The sequence below is a fragment of the Leptonotus elevatus genome, chromosome 16 (genome assembly GCF_054856555.1).
Source record: "Leptonotus elevatus isolate MCC_2025b chromosome 16, RoL_Lele_1.0, whole genome shotgun sequence".
NCBI lineage: Eukaryota > Metazoa > Chordata > Actinopteri > Syngnathiformes > Syngnathidae > Leptonotus > Leptonotus elevatus.
The window spans coordinates 4779265-4802237 of NC_141254.1; the positions used below are offsets into that span (position 1 = coordinate 4779265).

At 38.6% G+C, this 22973-nt stretch overlaps 1 protein-coding gene across 2 annotated transcripts in view; it reads right to left on the minus strand.

Moving 5' to 3' along the window:
• uvrag (UV radiation resistance associated gene) overlaps positions 1-22973 on the minus strand; it is a 91534-nt gene that overhangs the window by 16571 nt on the left and 51990 nt on the right. For both annotated transcript variants that reach the window (XM_086057866.1, XM_086057865.1), the window contains exon 14: positions 3511-3602. In XM_086057866.1, the coding sequence (XP_085913992.1) occupies positions 3511-3602 (92 nt within the window). The remainder of the gene's footprint in view (positions 1-3510; positions 3603-22973) is intronic.

Below are 22973 nucleotides of genomic sequence, written 5' to 3' on the forward strand. Positions count from 1 at the left end.
TACTTCAATAAAACACTACCACCAAGAATGAAAAAGTGTTTTTTGATAGCAAAATACGTTTATTTACATTCAACAGTGTAACAATTTGACAACAATTTGGCAAACTATTTACAAATGTGTGCAACTGTGGTGCTATTTACAAATATGTGGATGTTTCAACAACAGTTTTTCTTTTTGTAACACTCTCCTGCGTGCAAGAAGACGCAACAGCATTTTCACAACAGATTGCCTCTTCGCGTGCTCCACTTTCTTGCAGGCCGTTTTTTCCGGGGAATAGCAAGTATATACTGCAGTGTGTGTTGCCATCAAGTCTAATATCAGGATCATGCTACGGTTTCGTTACGTCTCGCTTCCTCGTGTCCTTCAGTTGCTACACCGGGTTGTAAGAGATGTTTTGATCCATTTTATCCACTCCATTCATGGTGGCATCGTAGTCCAGAAACAGTGTCTTCTCCGTGATCAGACTGTACCCGCTCCTCCGATGAATATGCATTGGACTCGGGGTACTCTTCATTGTCCGACAAAATGTCCGCATGTGAAAGCTCCGGCGTTAGCAGCGGTAGCCGCGCTAGCCGGTGAGGCTTACTACGTGATCATAACAGTCGCGTCAAGGCTTCCAACTTTGGCGTCAAGCTCGGAGTCATCATCATCATCATCATCATCAATCTGCATTGGTCGATGCCAACTCTCCATCGCCCGATCGAATGTCCGATTGTGTAGAAGTACCCGGTCGGCTATTGTGCGCGTTTTCCGGCCTTAGCAGCGCTAGCCGCGCTAGCCGCGCTTAGCCGGTGAGGCTTACTACGTGATCATAAAAGTCGCGTCAAGGCTTCCAACTTTGGCGTCAAGCTCGGAGTCATCATCATTGTCGACATCAATGCGCTTTTTAGTATTGATTGATGCTTTCCGTCTTTGAAAAAAATGCTCAAGCGTGAGCTGCTTGCAACCAGTCGCCATTGTTGCATCATCATTCATTGTCTCCTCAACACTCTAGCTCCGCCTCACGTCTTCTACTGACGCCCACGGTGGGCGGCCCATCCAACCTTGTGTAAAGAGAGTCATCGCTGCCCTCTAGGGGCCAAAACGAGTCTTTTACTAATCAGATCTGCCTGATACTTTCAGCACAGCTGCCCAAGGCTTTCCTGCACCCGTTTAAAAAAAAACAAAAAAAAAAACATAGGGGACGTCTTTTAACTCTTTGACTGCCAGACGTTTTCAGAAAAGGGATGCCGTCAGTGCCACCCGATTTAAGCATTTTGACTGATCTTTCAAGGTCCACAGAAAATGTTCTGTTTGGACTATGGAAACACACGTACTACCAAATGAAAGATTGGACTTTCATCTTTCATCAGAAAAAAAAAGTTTGTTTCTACCTTATTCCGTTCTTTAGTAATCAACAATAGAAAATGGTTAGTTTGACCCAATTTCGCCTGTTTTGGACCAAAATACGGAGAAATCAAGCTTTTAGTGAAACGATATTATTTCATGCATTCTAGTGAATTTGACACTTCTTTTTGTCCATGAATGATGCCACAAACACCTAAATAGTGCTTTACTTCTATAAAACACTACCACCAAGAATGAAAAAGTGTTTTTTGATAGCAAAATACGTTTATTTACATTCAACAGTGTAACAATTTGACAACAATTTGGCAAACTATTTACAAATGTGTGCAACTGTGGTGCTATTTACAAATATGTGGATGTTTCAACGACAGTTTTTCTTTGTGTAACACTCTCCTGCGTGCAAGGAGACGCAACCGCATTTGCACAACAGATTGCCTCTTTGCGTGCTCCACTTTCTTGCCGGCCGTATTTTTCCGGGGAATAGCAAGTATATACTGCAGTGTGTGTTGCCATCAAGTCTAATATCAGGATCATGCTACGGTTACGTTACGTCTCGCTTCCTCGTGTCCTTCAGTTGCTATACCGGGTGGTAGGAGATGTTCTGATCCATTTTATCCACTCTATTCATGGTGGCATCGTAGTCCAGAAACAGTGTCTTCTCCGTGATCAGACTGTACCCGCTCCTCCGATGAATATGCATTGGACTCGGGGTACTCTTCATTGTCCGATCGAATGTCCGCTTGTGCAGCTCCGGCGTTAGCAGCGCTAGCCGCGCTTAGCCGGTGAGGCTTACTACGTAATCATAGCAGTCGCGTCAAGGCTTCCAACTTTGGCGTCAAGCTCGGAGTCATCATCATCATCATCATCATCAATCTGCATTGGTCGATGCCAACTCTCCATCGCCCGATCGAATGTCCGATTGTGTAGAAGTACCCGGTCGGCTATTGTGCGCGTTTTGCGGCCTTAGCAGCGCTAGCCGCGCTAGCCGCGCTTAGCCGGTGAGGCTTACTACGTGATCATAATAGTCGCGTCAAGGCTTCCAACTTTGGCGTCAAGCTCGGAGTCATCATCATCGTCGACATCAATGCACTTTTTAGTATTGATTGATGCTTTCCGTCTTTGAAAAAAATGCTCAAGCGTGAGCTGCTTGCAACCGGTTGCTTGGTCAAGCCACAATGGCTTGAACCAGCCATTGTCTCCTCAACACTCTAGCTCCGCCTCACGTCTTCTACTGACGCCCACGGTGGGCGGCCCATCCAACCTTGTGCAAAGAGAGTCATCGCTGCCCTCTAGGGGCCAAAACGAGTCTTTTACTAATCAGATCTGCCTGATACTTTCAGCACAGCTGCCCAAGGCTTTCCTGCACCCGTTTTCGAAAAAAAAAAAAAAAAAACATAGGGGACGTTAAACATCTTTTAACGTCCTCGGCGCCCTTCCCTAGGTTTATGCTAAACGTTTTATAACGTTTATGGCAGTCAAAGAGTTAACGTCCTCGGCGCCCTTCCCTAGGTTTATGCTAAACGTTTTATAACGTTTATGGCGGTCAAAGAGTTAATAAAAAAAAGATTAGAGTCTCTTCTTTCATCACAAAAAAAAGTATATTTCTGTCTCCATTATGCAGCAATTAGCATTAGAATATAGCAAAGTTTCATCATTAGTCAAAAATCTGTTAAAAACACAGGGCAAAAAGACCTGGTTGATCTCATAATCTGCTTCCACCTGCTGGCCGTTTTTGTAATAACTACCATTGATTTAAGCGACCTCTTCATGTCAGAAGCTGTATCAAAGCCTTCTGTATTCTCTAGCATAAAAACAAAACAAAACATGAAAAACGTATAAACACGTTTTTGGGACCATGGCAATATTTAAAATAGACCGTTTTTATACGTTTTTGGGAGCAAATGAGTTAAAAGCTGATGTTCTTATGTTCTGTTTCTGTGAGTTGTAATTTCCTCTTGGCAGAATGCTGAACTGGTGGTTGACAACAATTAAAATCGTAATCGTCCTGAATGACGGGGGGTCTAGATTAAAATTTTTGGCCATATCGCCCAGCCCTAGGTTCAGATCAGGGGTGCATGTGGTTGAGGGTTAAGAGCCCAGTAAAATGTATATTATTTCTTAAAACTCTTTCCTTATATACGGTGTTGACTTTTTTTGTCTTACCATCGGACAAGCAAGCCGTGTTCCAGAAAGTTCTTCAGGTTGGGTAGTGTTTGCTGCAGGTCTGGGGTGGTCAATCCATGTTGATATCTCAGCTGTAAGAAAAAAAAAAAAAAAAAATCAACAACGTACAATAACCACAAGCATGTCACTGTGTTCTCAAATAAACTCCCACCCACAGAGAGGGCGCTTTACACATTCCTTCACCTTGACACAATTCTTCTCATAACAGCAGGCTATTACTTTTCTGGATACACAACGGACATCCTTAGCTGATAACAGCCATGTGAGGCAATGAGTAAGGTGTAGGGAGACACCAAGTAAGATGTGGGTGGCATGAAAAAACAAATGGTTAAAAAAAAAAAGTGAATCACAGTTCAAGCACTGTCACATCAAACCAATCCTTGACCTGCAAAGTTTATTTGCTCGATATTACTGAGCAGGATAAGAGCATCATGACACACGTTCTGAATAAATCTCAGAGGCCCACATTTACAGGCCCACACACAAACACACACTGTCTATTCCAGCTGACATCTGTTCTTTCCACTCAGGTGCCATAGCAACACCTCTTCTCTTTACATCTCCACTAAGACTGATTGATCCGATTTAATAGGCTGCTTACTCATGAGCGCATAGCTTAGCGGCAAGATTCAAACAAATCATCAGAGATATAAATAGATGCACAAATGTTTTTTTTCTTCTGGGTGTTGGTTGACATAATGTCAGCAGGTATTATCCAGTATTATGAATATAATGGAACTTCTAAGGTCACACAATCCATTCAGAGATGTAGATAAAAATAGCCCTAAAAATATTCAAAAGGTCAAACTGTCAAATTGAATGTCCTTAGGTTTTATGTCTAATCAACCTTGACCTGACCTTGGACAATGGGTGATTAATTTTTGAGTCTTTTGAGTCTAATACTTAACACAACTGAAATTGTACACTCTAAAAAAGTTGGGTCAAAAATAACCCAACTATGGGTCAGAAATGGACCGATCCTCTACTTGGGTCTATTTGACCCAACTTTGAGTCAAGAAATTGGTCTTTTAGTCTGAAATAACTCATAAATATTGGTCACATCGTTTACTTGGGTCAATTTTTTTTTTATATCCACTACAAGTCTTCATGTATGTTGCATAAAAACTCTTGCCATCACAGCATCAGACTACATCAAAAGCAGCTCAGACAGTGAAATTTGTTTCAAAGCCCACTTGGTGATGAAATAACTTAAAATCTACCAGAACACAGAGACATCATTCATGTCTCAGACTAACCCGCAGGGCAGAGTTTTGCCCACATGGCCACCTTAACAAAATTAGGTTTAAGCCACAGGACCAAGTTTAGAATTAGAAACTGGAGTCTGGTCAAAATATGAAACGGGACAGTGACAAGATGGCTCCAAACAAATATGAACGCAGTAATGCAAGAACTACCTGACAGCTAATATTCCTCAAGCTCCTTCACAGTGGACACATTCAAGGCAACAAATACAAATCTCTATCTGTATGCATTCACTGAATGTTTTTTTATTGTTATTGCAATTTTTATTTTCCACACTTTTTTTTGCCGTGTAACAGCTCCCAGATAATACTTCCGATGTTCACAGTTCAAATTTCAACTTGCTTCAAAAATTCCCACCTCTCAGGATATATATCGTCTGATTCCACATTACTTAGAGTATTCACACAATTTAACTTTAAATATCAACTTTTCCCCATTCATTTTCAATGGGACAGACATTGAAGTCCCACTTTCCACGCCCACTTCCATACATAAAACTTCTCATCATTACCACCTGTCTGACACTGCTCAGTGTAGCAGTTGGTAAAGTGCATTGTCCAGCAACCAGGAGTTTGTGGGTTCGAATCCCATCTCCGACTGTACGTTGCAAATATATCCATGACTGTTATGCTAAGTATGTTAAGTGATATACATGTAAACAAACCATCATATCTGGAAATGCATTATAATTTCACTGAAATAATTAAACATGTGTGCCCATTCAGCATTGCTTTGCACAAAACGTTTAAATATGAATACGCCAGACAGCCATGAGCTACAACAATTCACTTAGATCAGTGCTGAGAGAAATTGCCAGGCTGACGGAAGCGAGGCTGCCAGTGTGCGCCTACGGCCCCTTTGACCACCACCAAAAATTTGCACCTTCCATACACCAGTGTGAGTAGCACTGGTGTGTGTGAAGTGCCTTGCCCAAGGACACGACGACACATGACTTGGGGAGAGCGGGGATCGAACAGCCGATTTTCTGGTTACTGAACGACCGTCTCTACACCCTAAGCCACGGCTGCCACAATTTCTCAGAAACTGCACTTAGTCTAGTTTAGATTATTATTATTAATTAGACAGTTAGGTGTCAGCAGTGTCACCCGGCCACCATTGGGCAAATGTTCAACACTATCCCAAGTTTTAAACATTTAATAGAATCAGTCATTTGAAAACAGGACGCTCGTCATGTTCATCAAAAAATTGAGCACAGAATGTGTAGCATGTCCTCTGAGATGGTATTACCAAAATCAGAAAAATCTATGCGTTAAAGTGTAGAGCGGAGCATATCCCACAAAATGCTCAGGATAATTCCACTTGAGCCCACAAGTCATTTCTAGTTTCCCTTTCATTCATTTTGCTAAAAAAAATGCTAGCGGAGTCCTTTTCATACATGTCCGTTACTACTTTCAAACTGCCCACAGGATTCTTTGTAATGGAGCTAACCAGATCGTGGTGAGAAATTCCCATGTCCCATTGAGCGAAGCTGTAAGGTGAGAGGTTGTAGTTGGAGAGAGGGTGGAGTTGGGGCTCCCACTGGCTCTTTTCACATGATGACATAGTGAAACAGATCCGTCCAGGTCTCCTCATGGTTGATCACATCTTTGTGTCTCAACACCTTCCCTGTTTGGTTATTCAACGGATCTTTCTCAGGGCTTTGGAGATTCCAACATGTGTGGTAGGCAATCAGTTGCTATGACCGTGAGGGTTTGAATGAACAACGGGTTTACCATATTTGACTCATCCTGATTACAAAGACAAGTAACACAGAGCATATAGCCCATTCCTACCAATCTGCTCACCAGATATAAACACTTCTCAGTTGAACAGAGCCGATAGTAAGCAATGACTTTACAGTACATGGCATCCACCCAATCTGCCTATGAGTTCTGTATCCTAAACAATAACAGCCTGGCTTCTGCCACGTATTACCGTTTCCCTGAGTGTGTCACTATCAATCAGCCCCAATGTGAATGTGGGAGGGCTGAAAGGAAATTTGAGGTTAATTGCTGATGATGTGGAGAAGCAGAAGGGGCCCAGTAACAACGCATACTCTTGCATCTTTTCACTCAAGATGGACCAAAGGGCAATTCTTGGGTGAACATTTCATATTGTATTTCACATGCAAAGAGGTTAAAACATAAGGCACCAAATCAAATTTTGGAGTACACTTTGCGTGAATGACCTACATTAAGTTGAAATATCCAAAAGTGTGTGACCAGTATGCCTTTGCCCAAAGGGGGATTTAATAGTGCATAGATTTTACAAACCCCAGGGAGGACAATCAAGAGCGCATTAGATCCAACAGCTTGTAGCAAAGCCAGGTGTTCCTTCAGCAACCACCCTTCTGGTCAAGGACCATGAACTTTACCCAGACACTACTCTTCATACAGACGTGATATGAGCGAGTGGAGACTATCGGCTGTAATATTTCAGTGCTGTTAACAGATTGCATACCAGTGTGTACAACCTAAGGAATGCGCATGTGTACTGTATACTAACATCTGTAACTTGTTGAATCTAAACTAATGGTGAAGTTATTTTGACTTGATCTATATTATTAACTTACTTGCTCCCAAAAACGTATAAACACGTTCTATTTTAAATACTGCCAGGGTCCCAAAGACGTTTTATATATTTTTCTATACTTTGATGCAGCCACTGACCTGAAGAGGTCGCTTAAAGCAATGGTAGTTAAAAAACGGCCAGTAGGTGGCAGCAGAGTATAAAAGATCAACCAGGGCCATGTTGCAACAAGCTTTTTTTGGCAGTGTTTTCAACATATGAATAATGATGAAACTTAGCTATATTTTAATACTAATTACTGCAAAGCGTAATCAGATACAAATATATGAAAGAAGAGACTCTAATCTTTCTTTTGGTAGGTTCCATGTTTTTATAGCAATAGAACACAATATTCTGTGGGCCCTGCAAAATCAGTCAAAATCCAGTAAACCCAGCCGGGAGCGAAATGGGTTGCTTCAGTGACAATGGCTGGGAGTAAATGAGTTAATACACAGGCAAAATGACAGTTTTAACATAACAACATATTCTCTAATACAGGGAGTTCTCGAGTTACCTCCGAGTTACGTTCTTATGCTGGCGATGTAACCCGAATTTCGACTTAAGTCGGATTTCACAGTTAAAGTCGATATTTACATAAAAATATTTTGTACAGTAATTTAAAAAAAACAACGTAATTATTTCGTAACCAATATTTTGTTTTTCCGCACGGACATTCATTGCTGACGGATGGCAGAGCAGAGCTCATTCAAACTTAAACACAGGAATATGACTCGCCTGATAGTGAGCCGGCCTGCTCGATAACGTCCGTTGCTGGAGGTAACAACAACTTTAAAATGTCATAATTATTGTGGGAAATTAACGAAAAAGAAGGTGTTACGGACTACGCACAGGCGCCTTAAAGTCGAAACAACATAGATCGCGTACAACTTAACTATGGGTTTAGATTTGTGAATAATGATGAAACTTAGCTATATTATAATGCTAATTTCTGCAAAACGGAAACAGATACAAATCTTTTTTTTCCTGATGAAAGAAGAGACTCTAATCTTTCTTTTGGTAGGTTCCATGTTTTTTTTAGCAATAGAACACAATATTCTGTGGGCCTTGCAAAATCAGTCAAAAGCCAGTAAAACAGCCGGGAGCGAAGGGGGTTGCTTCAGTGAAAATGGCTGGGAGTGAATGAGTTAAGCAATAGTTGTTCATGTATTCAGAATACCTTGTTCATTATTCATTTTTCACTCTAATTTAAAAAGTACCATGCTTTAAAGTGATCAATATTGGCCTTTCAATGTTTAAAATTTTCAAAAGAAGTTGTTTGCTTGGCACTTGAAAGTACTTACACTCAGGGCACGTTTTGTTCATGATTAAACTCCAGCATCTATAATCACAAGGCAAGAATTTACATGTTGAGTTGTTTTCTTCCCAGACGAGACTACCGGTGCCAACGGTCTCATTTCGGCAAGCTGGTGAAAAGTTTTTCTACAGTTACTTGTATAGTCATGCTTTTGTTTTAATCACACACATTTTGGTATATAGTTCGCCAAAACATACACAAACTCAGGATGTTTGGATCAGCATATTTTCATTCGACACTAAACTGCTAATTAGTCAACTGGGTCAACTCCATCAGTGATATAAACCACTCAGGGTGCAAACATTGTTTATCTGCTCTGTAATCTTTCTCTGATTACGAAGCAAAACTCAAGTATTTTCATAACATTTTTAAAAAGAAAAAAAAGTTGCCTATTTGTACATTGTATATTTAAAATGTTTATACATAATGCAAACAGTTTGACTCATTGATAATGATTTTGATAAAAAGAGAAATTACAAAGCTAGAACTCACAAGTACTGTAATAATATCCAATACTGTCCTTAACATACTAACAAGTTCGGGTAATTGCATATAGTGTAGTTGGGATGAATTTGACAGGTTCACAAGTAGACATGGAAAACAATGTCGTGGAATTTTGACCAACCACCTGTTAAAAAAATTCCTCAGATGAATTTATTTTTAAATATCACCTCTAAGACTGATCTAGAAACGGGTGAACATTGTTTTTATGTGCTTCTTTGATTTTATGGTAAACATTATGTGTGTTGGTTAATCAACGAAATTGTTCTGAACGGGGAAAAATAATGTCAAATATAATACCTAAATGACAATACGATACGATGCATACAATCAATGTAACAAATGTTACAAAAAGGCACAGCTGGGAATGAGAGAGAGGATCTTCGGGGGAAAAGAGAACTACATAAATAAATCCTTGATAATTTTCTCCTTCCTTTTTGTTTTTCAATGCTTGCATTCAAAGTTTTGTAGAGGATAAGAAAAATATCATATGTCTATCAAATTATATAAATATCTAAGCATTACATAATGAGTTTATATTTTTTGAACTTAAGGTTTCATACTAAACTCACATATTGGGCCATGGTCAACAAACAAAAACAAAAACAACAATTGTCTGAAAAAAAGAAATCTTTGAAAGTTCGATGATGTGTTCCAAGTTGGACGCTAGGCAGCTGCTATCAAGGGATGTGTTCACTGAGCCGAGTTTCAATTACGCAAAAAGCGAGCGGCTGAACGGGCGAAGTCCTTGTGAGACAACGCAGCTCGTTCATTTTGTTAGGAGATTTGACAGATGAATTGATGGAAGCAGAGCTTGAATCCTCCGTTGGCAAAGCTTCACTAAAGGCAACAAAAATGAAGACAAAAATTGAGTGGGTAGTGCACTACTGAGGCGATTATGTACGGAAGAGGATTGGGGCCAGTGAAGATTTATTTAAAATAAAAAAAATAAAAAAGGTTGGAAGGATTCTGACTTTATGCTCACTTTAATCACAGAATTCTGACTAATGTGAGAATTCTCACTTTGAGTCAGAATTCTCACTTTGAAGTGAGAATTTTCACTTAATTCTCAGAATTAAGTGAGAATTTTCACTTAATTCTCAGAATTCTGACTAATGTGAGAATTCTCGCTTTATTTTCAGAATTCTCACTTTAATGTCAGAATTTTGAGTTTCAAGTGAGAATTCTCACTTAATTCTCACTTTAATGTCAAAATTCTGACTTTGTTCTCAGAATTCTTTGAAGTGAGAATTGTGACCATTCTCACTTTAAAGTGAGAATTTCCACTTTATTCTCAGAATTTTAACTTTAAAGTAAGAATTCTCACTTTATTCAAATTCTAAGAATAAAGTGGGAATTCTGCCAAACTTTTTTCCCCCTCTCTTTTCACTGGCCCTAATCCTCTGCCGTAATTATGTAAATGTGTTTCCAAATTATTTAATTTGGTGGTGATACGTTTACAAAAACACTTTTTTTTTTTTTTTGCCTCCATCCATGCATGCATGTTTTAAACCTTCTTCAACATGTGGAATGTAATAGTCATTGTACATCCGGCCTCCTTTTGAAATTTTCAACAAGCATTTAATCAAGCAATTTTTAAATATTCCTTCCTTACTCAAAACTGTTAGACTTCATTTAATAGTGGTGCAGTGGTGCACTCTGTCCTTTAACACCCGTTGTTCTCCCCGTCTTTCTGGTAATGTAACACAGGTGTGGTGTATTCACTGAGCCTGTCTGAGACAAATTCAAACCAGATTGTTCAGTCGCATATCTTGTCGTTACACTTGACAAAGTATCATATTGCTGCCAAATTTAGGCAGCAGATTTCCATAATTATGGGAAAGCTTGTGTGAGATCAATAGCAAATTCAGTTAGAGAGATCTCCAATGACATCAGTCACTACCGTCAAGGCTGCAGTCCTAATGAGTTCTGTTCATGTTGTGATTGTTTGTTTGTTGTTTCCCCCCCAAACGTAACCTATTTGAAAAGTCTTAATCATTCAAGATGATTTTGACCTCAGGTTTATGACTCTCACCAAAGAGAGACGCTGATGCTGAGCTACTGCAGTCAAGTAACCCGAAACCAACATGGCCTATGTGAAGTCACACAACTGAGGGCAACTTCCTGTTTGCAAAATTGGCATACCACACCATCATCAATCCTCCATGGCAGCCCTATAAACCCTGTCTCAATCAGGCACGGCTTTGAAAATATGCAAAGTAAGTGCTTTGTAGTATTCATGTCAAAGAACTTTGCGCTAAAAAAAGTCCATCGCTGTTCAAACACTGCAGGGAAATGAAGGATCAATGCAATGCTTTGTCATTGATGTTGGCATCTGGAAGAAAATAAAGCAATAACATTGCCTGCATACTTATTGACAATGCTGGCAAATGGAGATGGGCATCAAAATTGATTATTAGGAATTGTGATGATTGTGTAGAATCAAATATTAAAATTGCTAACTAATAGTGTCTTGAGTGGATTACCATGCTGATTCAATTAGTTTGCGGTCTAAAGAACAACAACAACATGACATCAGCTATGGGACGCTAAGCAACTTCTTTGTAGACCTCTGCTATGGTACAACTCCTCTGGGAAGCATTACTCTGCTCAATACAACACTGTCATTGAAACAAGAGATCAAAACAGAGAGAAACTCTCATTAATTTTAAGATTGCATTTAAATACCAATATTTAGGTGATAGTGTTTTGTTTTCTCATAAATTGAATAAAAAAAAAAAGTCAACTGTCCATTCCAGTTATATTAATGTTTTTCCTCTGGAAAAGCAACATTGTGGTATACTTATAAGGACCAACTATTTTTATGCATGTGCAGTATTTCCATAAGGCCCCTATGAAAACAGTGTAGCATATAGGGAGGATGTATATATGGTTTGTGGGCAGGTGCCTATCCTGTCTTCATGCCGCTAACCATTTTGCTCTAAACTCCTTGTGAATGGACGTACTATTTTTGTTTCCACTATATTTTGGAGGTTCATGATTGACATTTACTGCATTAGCAAAGAATTGTATGTATATAAAAATATATGGCTATTGATTAGGGATGTTTGATACCACTTTTTCTTTAGACCGATACCGATACTCAAATCTTTAGTACTCACCGGTACAGATGCCTAGTGCCGATACCATTAGTACTTATGATACATAAAATTTCCCCCCCCAAAAACCCAATGACAGATCATATTTAAAAAAATTACATCTATATCCCAACTTTAGCAAATTTCCTTAAAATTGCATGAAATTATTGGCAATTCTACTTTTTCAATTTGCTCATAAAAGTCATTTTGCATAGAGCACACAATAAAATATATATTTTTAAATCCATAAATAAGATGAAACAAATAATCCAGTGGCCAGAAAAAAAAGTCCAAATCAAAATATGTGGTTATACAACTTAGAATAGAGTGAAGTGCAAAGAATTCAATTCAATACAATAGTGCTTCAAGTAATTTAGTAATATCTACCATGTTAAGAATTCCTCAAGCTGTTTAGTGAGTGATGTTTAATTAGATCTTGTTTTGAAATCCATGCTTTCAATTTGGAAGGCTGCTCTGTATAGGAATTAGTGTACATAAAACCCAAAGGGAAACAAAAAAACACATTACAAATATAAATGTAGTGTGTATAAGAGCTATAATTAGCATCTGTGATGCCTGTAAACGGCACCGTTCTATTTTTAGCACCGCAGCTCGACAACGTTAAGGCAATAAAGAACACTGCGAAGTTACGTGAGCTACAAACATATGAACCAAAGATATCGGTGCTATTACGCAAAACAAGAGTACTTACTTATTCTCAGTAACGCACACAGAAATGGCGCTGCCGGAAGTAACGGTATGAACAAGTGTTACCTCAAAAGGAGACACACAGGAAACGAAGGAGACGGAACAGTTGCTGACCACAAAAAAAAAAAAAGGCCACAAGAGCGGGGGCCGATACCAGTAACGATATCCGTCGCGAGTACCGATACCATGAAATGTGGCCTGGTATCGACCCGTACTCGCCCATCCCTACTATTTACAGTGTGTAAGAAGTATCTATCCGTTTGTGAATGTGTGTGTTCAACATGTGAGTCAATTGTGTTCTCAGTTTGTCACAAGATAGTTTTACATCCGACACAATACTGTCCTGTAAACATCAGTTACTTCCAAAAGAATACCTACCAAACCACATTTTCTGACCGGCCCTCACACAGCCATTATGAAGTCAAAATAAAATAGCCGATGCTTTAATTTTGATGCACACACGAGTGGTACATGCGAGTAAAGGCAACAATGCACATGTCGTGCAAGTGCAGGTTAGCCTATGACTGTCTTTGTAGTCTGAAATATGGTCTGGTCCCTCTACGACCTATTCGTATTTGACAAAATAAAAAATGAAAGTGTTTTTTTTTTTTTTTTTTTTTTTAAACAAACAATGTTAACTGAAACTACACCAGCCTTAGTGTTCCAATACTTTTGGAGAAAAGTATGGCCAAATTCCCATGTGGACTATTAACTGCATTATTTGCTTGCAATCAGATAAGGAAAGGTTCCTGTAATCTGTGATTAGACTTGGTGATCCAAGATCATAAAGTTCTCCGTCTCGGTTTGTCACAGGTCTCTTAATTTGTTTGCATTGGAAACAACGATGAGATTTTCTACTTTATTCCCAGCAGCAGCGTTAAACACGTATGCGTAATGTAAGAACCCTCAATGTTTTCAGAACACTGCAAAAACTCTATTAAGCAAGCAAAGTGACTGTTTTTTTAAAAGCAATTTATGAAAGCCACAGACTGATCAAAATGGGAAAAAAAAACTTATTTTAAAGATGATTGTGATTATATTTGCAAACTACATTCAAGGCAATGATGTTATAACAGAAATATAGAATTAATTTTGCTAAATGTTGTTGTTTTCTACATCAGTCAGCCAACAAGATAATTAGCAGCTCTTTATAATCAGCCAAGAACTGACACAAAAAAACAACAACAACAATCACACAACTACACCCCTTGTACTTAGTGTAAATTGCCCCTTTTTATGGTGATGGCCATGCCAACCAGTTAACCACAAAGTGTGGAAATACAATTACAAGGATTGAAGTGGAATTTCAATAAATCTTTGGAACTCTCTTATTACAGTTCACTGGTGGCTTCAATACATACGATATAAAACAGCCACAGCTTGAACCAAAAATCAGTGACTTATGAAATGGATCTTCTGTCATGTGGTAAATGGGATCGAAATGACTATATAGATGACTGCTTCACCTTCATTCAATAGGTCAGGCTTGGGCTGTTTGATTATTAAGAAAATATTCCTCACAATTATATTGGTAATATCTGAAATCACGATTAGGACGATCATTTATTTTTTTGGTACAAAACAAGAAAATGTTTAAACATAAAAAATATTAAGACAAATACAACTATTCATTTTCTGTAGATATTGCGTGTGAAGGCTGTGAGGATGAATGAAAACTGTGGAATGATTTGGAATGATATTGAATGGCATGGAATGCTGCAGAATAACCTGGAAAGAGCTGAACAGTTGAAAGTTAGAACTGTTTCAATTGGTGAATAAATGAAGAAATTATAGCAGAAAAAAACAGTACGGAATGGACTAATAATCATCCCTAAAGTAAAATGAAACCATTGAATGTTTTGAATGTCACTTTGAAATTATATAAATGTGAAATGATTAATCTGCCATTAGAAATAAATGGGGGAAATTAAGGGTACAAAATCAGGATATTTGGAATACAAAAAATGGAACCTAGAATGGCATGAACATTGGAATATGTTAAAATTGGAATGACACGAAATGGATGAATTATGTTGGAAGTAAGAAGATGCCAAAAAATGGGCGAAATAATAATGATAATAAGTTTTAAGTATAGGAAAACAGCATTCACACAATTCTTTGAAACACATAATTATGCAATTTCCTTTTGGATGAAACAAAATTGATTACATTTGTTATTTTAAAATAAAATAAAAAGGTTCAAATGCATAAATTTAAACAACTCAACTCAAAATTAGTATTAATAATCTTTTTTTTAACGATTATGCTGATTTTGTAAATGTGGAGTGTAATCATTTAAATTCTAATTGAATTTTGATTAATTGCACAGCCCTAAGTCAGGCACATCAGAAAACTTTTGTCAGAGACATAACTACTGTAGTTGTGCTGGGTGGCTAAATAAACATCATGCCAAAGATGTAAAACTGCCTAACCACACTGGGAAAGCCCTACATGGTGCCTCGGTAAAAAGATAACTCAAGATGAAATTTCAGAAAACCACTGGTTAAGTAAATCATTTTTTTCCTATACAGACTATTTTCTCAGTGCACAGGCAGTCTGTATTTTGCCAGATTTAATTATTCCCGACCAACAAAGAGATGGCCAAGTTTCTCTTCCCACAGCTCCTCAAAGCCTGAAACAAGGTCTTACAAATGATGTGTTATGTTTATCTGTTTCTGTAACATGCATATAAACACTGAAAAGATTGGATTACTGCAGGCCTTATCTGATACATGGTGTTTGGAGAGACTTAATTTGGGGTTCTGGTAAACAAAAAGTGCATTGTTGAATTGATTATGATGAGGGGAAAATAAATAAAAGGAATCGTGAACAAAACTGTAGAGTTTTTACATTCCCTTTTTCCACGTGATCATTCTTTGGAATGTACTGAAAAGTGAGTCATGAAACACAAGACTCAGCTGGACACAGAAGGGGAAACCTGGAATAGTTCAATAGTCTAGAAAAATCCTGCTAAGGCTGTCAAGCCCCACCTTTTCCTCTCAGAAGTAGTGAAAATGGTGATAAATGCTTCAGACATTCCAAGGTAGATTTCTCTTCCAGGAGCAATGCTTTAGGGATCAAATAGCACATTATTGTGTTGTTTCCCACATACGTACACTACTAGAGGTCCTGGGAACAAATTCTAATCTTTTTTGTACAGTTTCTTTACAGGTTATATAACTGATTACAAAGGATAACTGCAAACACTACATCTGTCAGAGATCAAGTCAATAATTCTGTTTTGCTGAAGAATCTAACACATTCACCTATTGTTTCCTTTGATAAAAACTACTAAGTATGCACCATTTCTAATTCACAGGCTAATCGCTTAACCTATTCACTCCAGCAACCCCCTTTGCTCCCAGCTGTTTTACTGGATTTTGACTGATTTTGCAAGGCCCACAGAAAATGATTTTCTATTGCTATAAAAACATGGAACTGGAAGATTAGAGTCTCTTCTTTCATCAGGAAAAAAAAGTATATTTGTATCTGTTTCTGTTTCGTAGAAATTAGCATTAGAATATAGCTAAGTTTCATCATTATTTACAAATCTGTTTAAAAGAGTAGGGGGAACAACTTGTTTGCTACTTGGCCCTGGCCGATCTCTTATACTCGGCTGCAACCTGCTGGCCTTTTTTGTAATAACTACCATTGCTTCAAGCATTCTCTTTAGTTCAGAGGCTGCATCAAAGCCTTCTGTATGCTCTAGCATTAAAAAAAAAAACATTTAAAAAACATAAATATGTTAATATTTACAATAGAGCAAATGAGTTAGCTAAACACAGAAACACTAACTACAAAAATATTTGTCTGATGTGTTTTGCATACTAATTTATCTCATCTCAGAATGTGAATGGATGTTTTGTTCTTTGTTTTAACATCATGTCAAAAAGCATGTGATCTTCCTTTTCAATCCACGTCCATGATAAAAGCTCAATTTGCTCTTCATTTGACCCTTTCTAGCTGATGTCAACACTGCTCATTAGTAAGTGAATAAGCAGTCGTATGTAAAGTGTGGTTCTGTGGCGGTTCTGTGGGGGTTGGGTTTTTGACTGTTATGAGTGTTCTTATTGTTTTTGTCTGTGGTTGGTGTTTTTTAGTGAGAACTCTGGGTTAAGAAACCCTGAAATGTGGGAAACAGCGTTTCAGAAAGGGAGGTAATTGAAACCAGAGAAAAAGAGGTAAGTCTAGCCTGTTTCATAAAAAGAGGTAATTTAAGCTCTCGGTCAGTTACCGTAGTAAGATGTTCCATGAACCAAACTTGGTCGGTAGCATGTTTTCCACAACGAACCTTGAGGTTTTCTCTGTCCCCGCCTCCTTCCAGACACATTTCCTCATTCATAAAGTCCGCTGCGGCGAGTTTTTGCATAAATACGCCTATAGTCTAGAGCGTTAAGTCCACTTTTGTCACGAACATGGCATGTCCTTTTGACAAAGACCCTATTGATGAAGGTGCCTATTGCGCAGGGAATTAAATATTTGTTGTGAAATTGTTATCAGACCGCGAATAGATATGCTGTCATTTCCGGACAGTTATCCTTTTGAGCAGTACCGTTTCACATCACAGTCCATCCCCTACATACACAACTTAATCCGTCCTTACATTTGCAACATTACCAACCGTAGTCATGCGCTCACATCACTGCATATATTGTGTGTTGCGCTCCGTTTTTGTCTTAGAACCATTTGAATAATGTTTTTATGTTTCATTTAAAGTCAAGTGCGCTTCTCCCCCACAGGATTGCACCCAAATGAAATGAATTAATGAGCTACCAATCAACAGGCTTCCCTTGTAATATTATTGTGATTGCAAAGGACTACATTTAAATTTACGCATTGATCCGACACCCGAGCAGCAACGTTCTCGCACGCCGCCTTCATCTATGGGGAGCCGCTGCGGTGTTGCACTTTTTTTCTAAAGACATGTTCAAATTTGCCATATGATCGCATTAAGATTTTCAGTTGACAGAGGTAAAAAAACCAACAAAAAACGCGGAAGCAGAGGGCGGCGGCGAGCTGTGTGCTTCCCCGTTGCCATGGTGACTCGACAAATCGGGGCTCCAAAGATGTGGACTTTTTAGTGTAGTGGCAACGCCAGGTGAAGCAACTCTGCTTCACCAACCTCAATTACTCAACTACCTCAATTCAGCTGTCCTGGAACCGAAAACGCAGCGTTTCCTATCTCAGGGCATGTCAACTCGCTGTTCAGGGTTAGTCTCAGTGTTTGTTAAACATGCTTTATGAAATGGACCCCTGATTTCTTCCCTTGTCTCGTTATGTCTAACCACATCCACCTGTGTGTGTGTCTTCCCTTCCCCAGGTGTGTCTCATTAGTGTTGGTGTATTTAGTCTGTTGTGTTTGTCCAGTGTGTGGGTGCATTGCCTATGTTGTGTGTGGAAGTTCATGTGTCAAGCCTTCGTCACAGCAAAGTCGTCTTCATCACCGCCAAGTAGCCTTAGTCACTGCCAAGTAGCCTTCGTCACCGCCAAGTTATCGCCATAGCTAGCCAAGTCGTCATCGCCACAGCTAGCCAAGTCGCCCTCGTCACAGCTTAAGCTAACCAAGTCGTCCTCGTCACAGCTGACCAAGTCCTCCTCGTCACAGCCAAGAAGCCATAACCCCAGCCAAGTCAAGTCACTCCATAGCAAGTCAAGCCAAGGCAAGGCAAATCAGGTCACGCTCGTTCCAGTCATGGCAACCAGTCTACTCACGTCCTGTCCAGTCATGGCGAACAGTCCACTCACGTCCTATCCAGTCATGGCGACCAGTCCAGTCACATCCCGTCCAGTCATGATTGTCTGCTCACCTTTCTCCCTATGTTCCTCATATTGCACTTCATTCCTGTCTCACTGCCTTGCTTCCCCGCGTTTGGGTCCAGCATCCCTCAACCAATCACACCCATCCTGACACTATATAAATGAAGTACCATTTACCATTCATTCTAAGGTCTGGAAATTCTCTGCTTTGTTGTGCAGTTCATTCACTTCAGCTATTGGGTTACTCTTTTGTACTCATGAAAAGTAAATTTGACCAACAGTCACAGAAAAGTTCTACATTTGAAAACTCACAACATACTATGTCAAAGAGCAGATACAAGATGATTAAATTACATGGTATCAAACCAGGGTGCAGGATTGAGGAACAGGTTATACTATAGACATTTTAAGTTATAAATTTTATTCTTAGTCACTTTTCAAGTAAAGGCAACCGTCTTTCCAAGTAACCTCACTGGGAAATATCTCGGGCCAATAACCTCTATTTCTGCGTGTTTCCACATTCACTAACATCTTATTAGGCTTCCCCATGAGTAATAGCCATTTTTATAGAGCCACAATTGCCACTCTTAATTGCAGATGGTGCTCTGATGTAGGCACCAGACCACCAGCATGGCATTCTGCCTGGATATCATGGTGTAAAATCACCCAAAGAACATGGAAGACTTTCCCCAGTAGACAGAAACAAAGATGAACCCTGTGCTGACCCGGTTAGCCAGCAACAGATTTGCTGTGTTTTAGTTCCCAATACTTGGTTTCCTGCACCTGAGGCCCACAAAATATGATATATCATGTTTAGTGACCGAGAACTGATTGAGCTCAGCCCATACTCCCAAAAACCAGGATATTTTGTATCGCATCGTTGTCGTCTAAGCAGCCCCACATGGCTATTCCACAACAATATAGCCAACTATTAATTGGAACAGGGAATACCGAAAGTTACCATAAGCCAACAAGGATAAGGTTGATGTTTCAGTTTTCTTCTGGATTCAGCCATAACTTGACAAGTAGGTATGTAGAAAGGGTCTTGGTTCACCATACTAAATTGTGGCAAGATATTGCATTCTCAGTAAATGAATAAATACATACATAAAAAGTCATGCTCTGTTAAATTTTTTTTTTATATATATATATATATATATATATCCAGCATTTGATAGTACCACACACACACAGCAGATTTTACAGTTTTGATTAAAAATAGGATTGAAGTGGCAAGATTTCAGCCCAAATAGTCCTTATAGCCTAACCTATCTTTAAATACAAATGAACACAAATTGGCAATATGGCAGGATGTTAATATCTCGTATCCAGGAAAAAGAGCAAAGTACTTCTTTATTAAAAAGTGATACCAATGATTAAAAATAGTGCTGTCACTATCAAATATTTTTAGAATCGATTAATCGACTAATCAGATTTATTTTAATTTTGCATTAAAGTGTATTACAATTTTTTCCCCCTTGATTACAGTTTATCAACCAGTGATTGGTGGTTATTTCGTACTTCGTATTTGTACAGTGATAAAAAAAAAGGGGGGGGGATTGATGTTGTACTATGTTACCGGTTTGGTCATTGTTCAAGTAAAAACAGATGTTTGCAAATGTCTTATTTTGATTAAACACAGAAGATAACCTTCTTTCTTTCATGAAGGACTACATAAATCAGTGAACAATTGCTGTTGATATGCTGAAATCTGAGGATTTGGACGATTACTTGATTATTAAAATAGCTGTCGATTAATTAAATAATTGATTACTTAATTGATTAATTTTGACAGCTCTAATTAGAAATGGCTACAGTCACACAACTGAAGTTAACCATTTAATTTTGATGCTGAATTTCCTCTTTACTTCAGATTTGCAGACAGAAATCTAACAACTGGATTTTAAAGCTTTTGGCACATTCTTTTGTACAACACAATCTTACTTTGAACTCTCAACACTATACCTTTCCTTGGCTTATATTAGAGGAAATGATTTAAATATTCGCAGTGGAAAAATAATAACTATTATTATCAGCCCTAGTAATGAGAACTTCTAACTAATGAAACAGAGAGATGTGTCACAAAAATTAATCTCTCTGCCTTGCAGTGGGCACTAATTCATTGACTGTCACATGTCTACTACTTCTATGATCGATTGTCATAATCATATGCAACTGGATTATATGGATTATAGATGTGCCACTGTTAAATTGCTGAGTAATAAACCTGGTAAATCATTTTTAAACATTCAAGCATTGCATTGAATGCACTGTTTAGCTTGTAAGCCATTCAAATACAATTTTAGGGAACAATATGGATGAGCTTCTCTTGGCAAGGTAATTGAGTGTAGCTTCAAAGTATACAGTCAGCAGAGATGGCAAATCCAGGTCCAGAAAGTAAAAACCCTGCCACAGTTTGACTTTAGCCCCTCGTGCTAGCTAGCGAGCTCCCTAGCAGGTAAACAAGCGCCTGGGGAGCTAGCTAGGGAACTTGCTAGTTAGCACCTGGGGCTAAAGTCAAACTGTGGCAGGGTTTTTATCTTTCTGGACCTGGATTTGCCACCTCTGACAGTCGGTCAGTAATCCTTAAAATAAAAAGCATATATTATTCATAAATTCTGAGTTAACAGCCTATATGCAGTATAGACTCCATTTCTCTAACTATAACAAGATGTTGAAAATAAATACAAAAAAAATCCAAGACCATTTGCTCATCCTCAAATTGTACAGAGTCAGATACAGTCATTTGTAAATGTGCACCCAAAGTTAACTTGTTACCATTGGGCCACGTACCACTCCATGATTGATTTAAAGTTACAAGTGAACCTCCAGTACATGCCTTATGGACCCTTTAACAATCAAGCAAGAAGATCTAGCGAGAAGAAATATGCAAGTTAGAACTTTTCATTACGGCTCTGACACGCCACAGGAAAATGGCTCCAACTTTACACTATTGGCAAGTGTCACCTGCTATACAGTGGTATGCCTTCATCTACTCTTGAAAGTCTGGTGCCCAGTCATCTTCTAAAAGCATAATTCCCACCTTTAAACTTGAATAGCGGCGAGCTGTCATCCTTTTTTTTTTTTTTCGTTATCAAAGGCATACACCATGATGGTATGATCTCAGACAAGTCGACTTCATGAATCTTCCATGGGGTGCCATCAGATGTTAACTCTTGCTGAAAGTTTAATTTAACCACTGATAAAAGACACATGTTACTGCCTTGAAAATTAAATCTTAAGCAACAATAATTAGTTGCGATAAATCAAGAGTCAAATGTTTTCATTTGATAAACAACAACATTAATAAAGCAAAACTGAACACACAATCGCGTAAATGATGGTTCAAAGGAATCTTGTAGCAAATGAGATCCAGACAGACGGACTTACAGACTCAGCAGATCGTTTTCACCTCTCTCCATAAAACCAATGCAAGATTCAAACGTGGGTCATTCTAAAACAGATGTCGAGCATCATGTGTTACACAGGTGGATCCACATGTGGAGCTCATGATAACTTGTGTGGAACAACAATAACATATTTTGTTAATACCATTTGTTGTTGTGTAAAGTATAAACAACAGGAGTATGTTAACCCAAAACAGCTCAAATATAGCTCCTTACACAGCAAAAGAATGCCACAACAACTGTCTAAATGTTCTTTAGAAGTGAAACGTTTTGTATGAACTGTTAATGGACATTACGTGAACATCAACAGGAACAGATTGGTCAAGAGTTCAACTCTCCACTAAAGTTGTTAGTTTTTTTTGGGAGGTGATGGGAAAAGTAGAGAAGCATATCTTAACTATAATTTTGGGACTCTGGAGATTCTTCTTCTCCAGACTTCTATTGAGGTGGATTACAACATATTGTGGTACACAGCGCTACCTACTGTGAAGGAGGGACATAACAATTAGTAGGCGCCTGATACATGCGGTGCCACGTGATATGTCAATCATTTGGCGGCTGTGGGGTCCAGTTTCATTTGAGCGGGGGCACGTGCCACCCCGGCCTCCCCCTTGGCTCCTCCAGTGCTTGTACAATAGTAAATTTCAGGTCTTTACAGCTACAAAGCTATCATTCAACATTATAATTTTAAAGAATGTAAAATGCATGTAAAAAACAACAACATATGGTTTAAGTAAATTGAGATAAGGATAAAAAAAACAACAACTTTGAATTACTGGTACTTAACTCTTTTACTGTTGAACTTTGATTTTAACACGAATACAT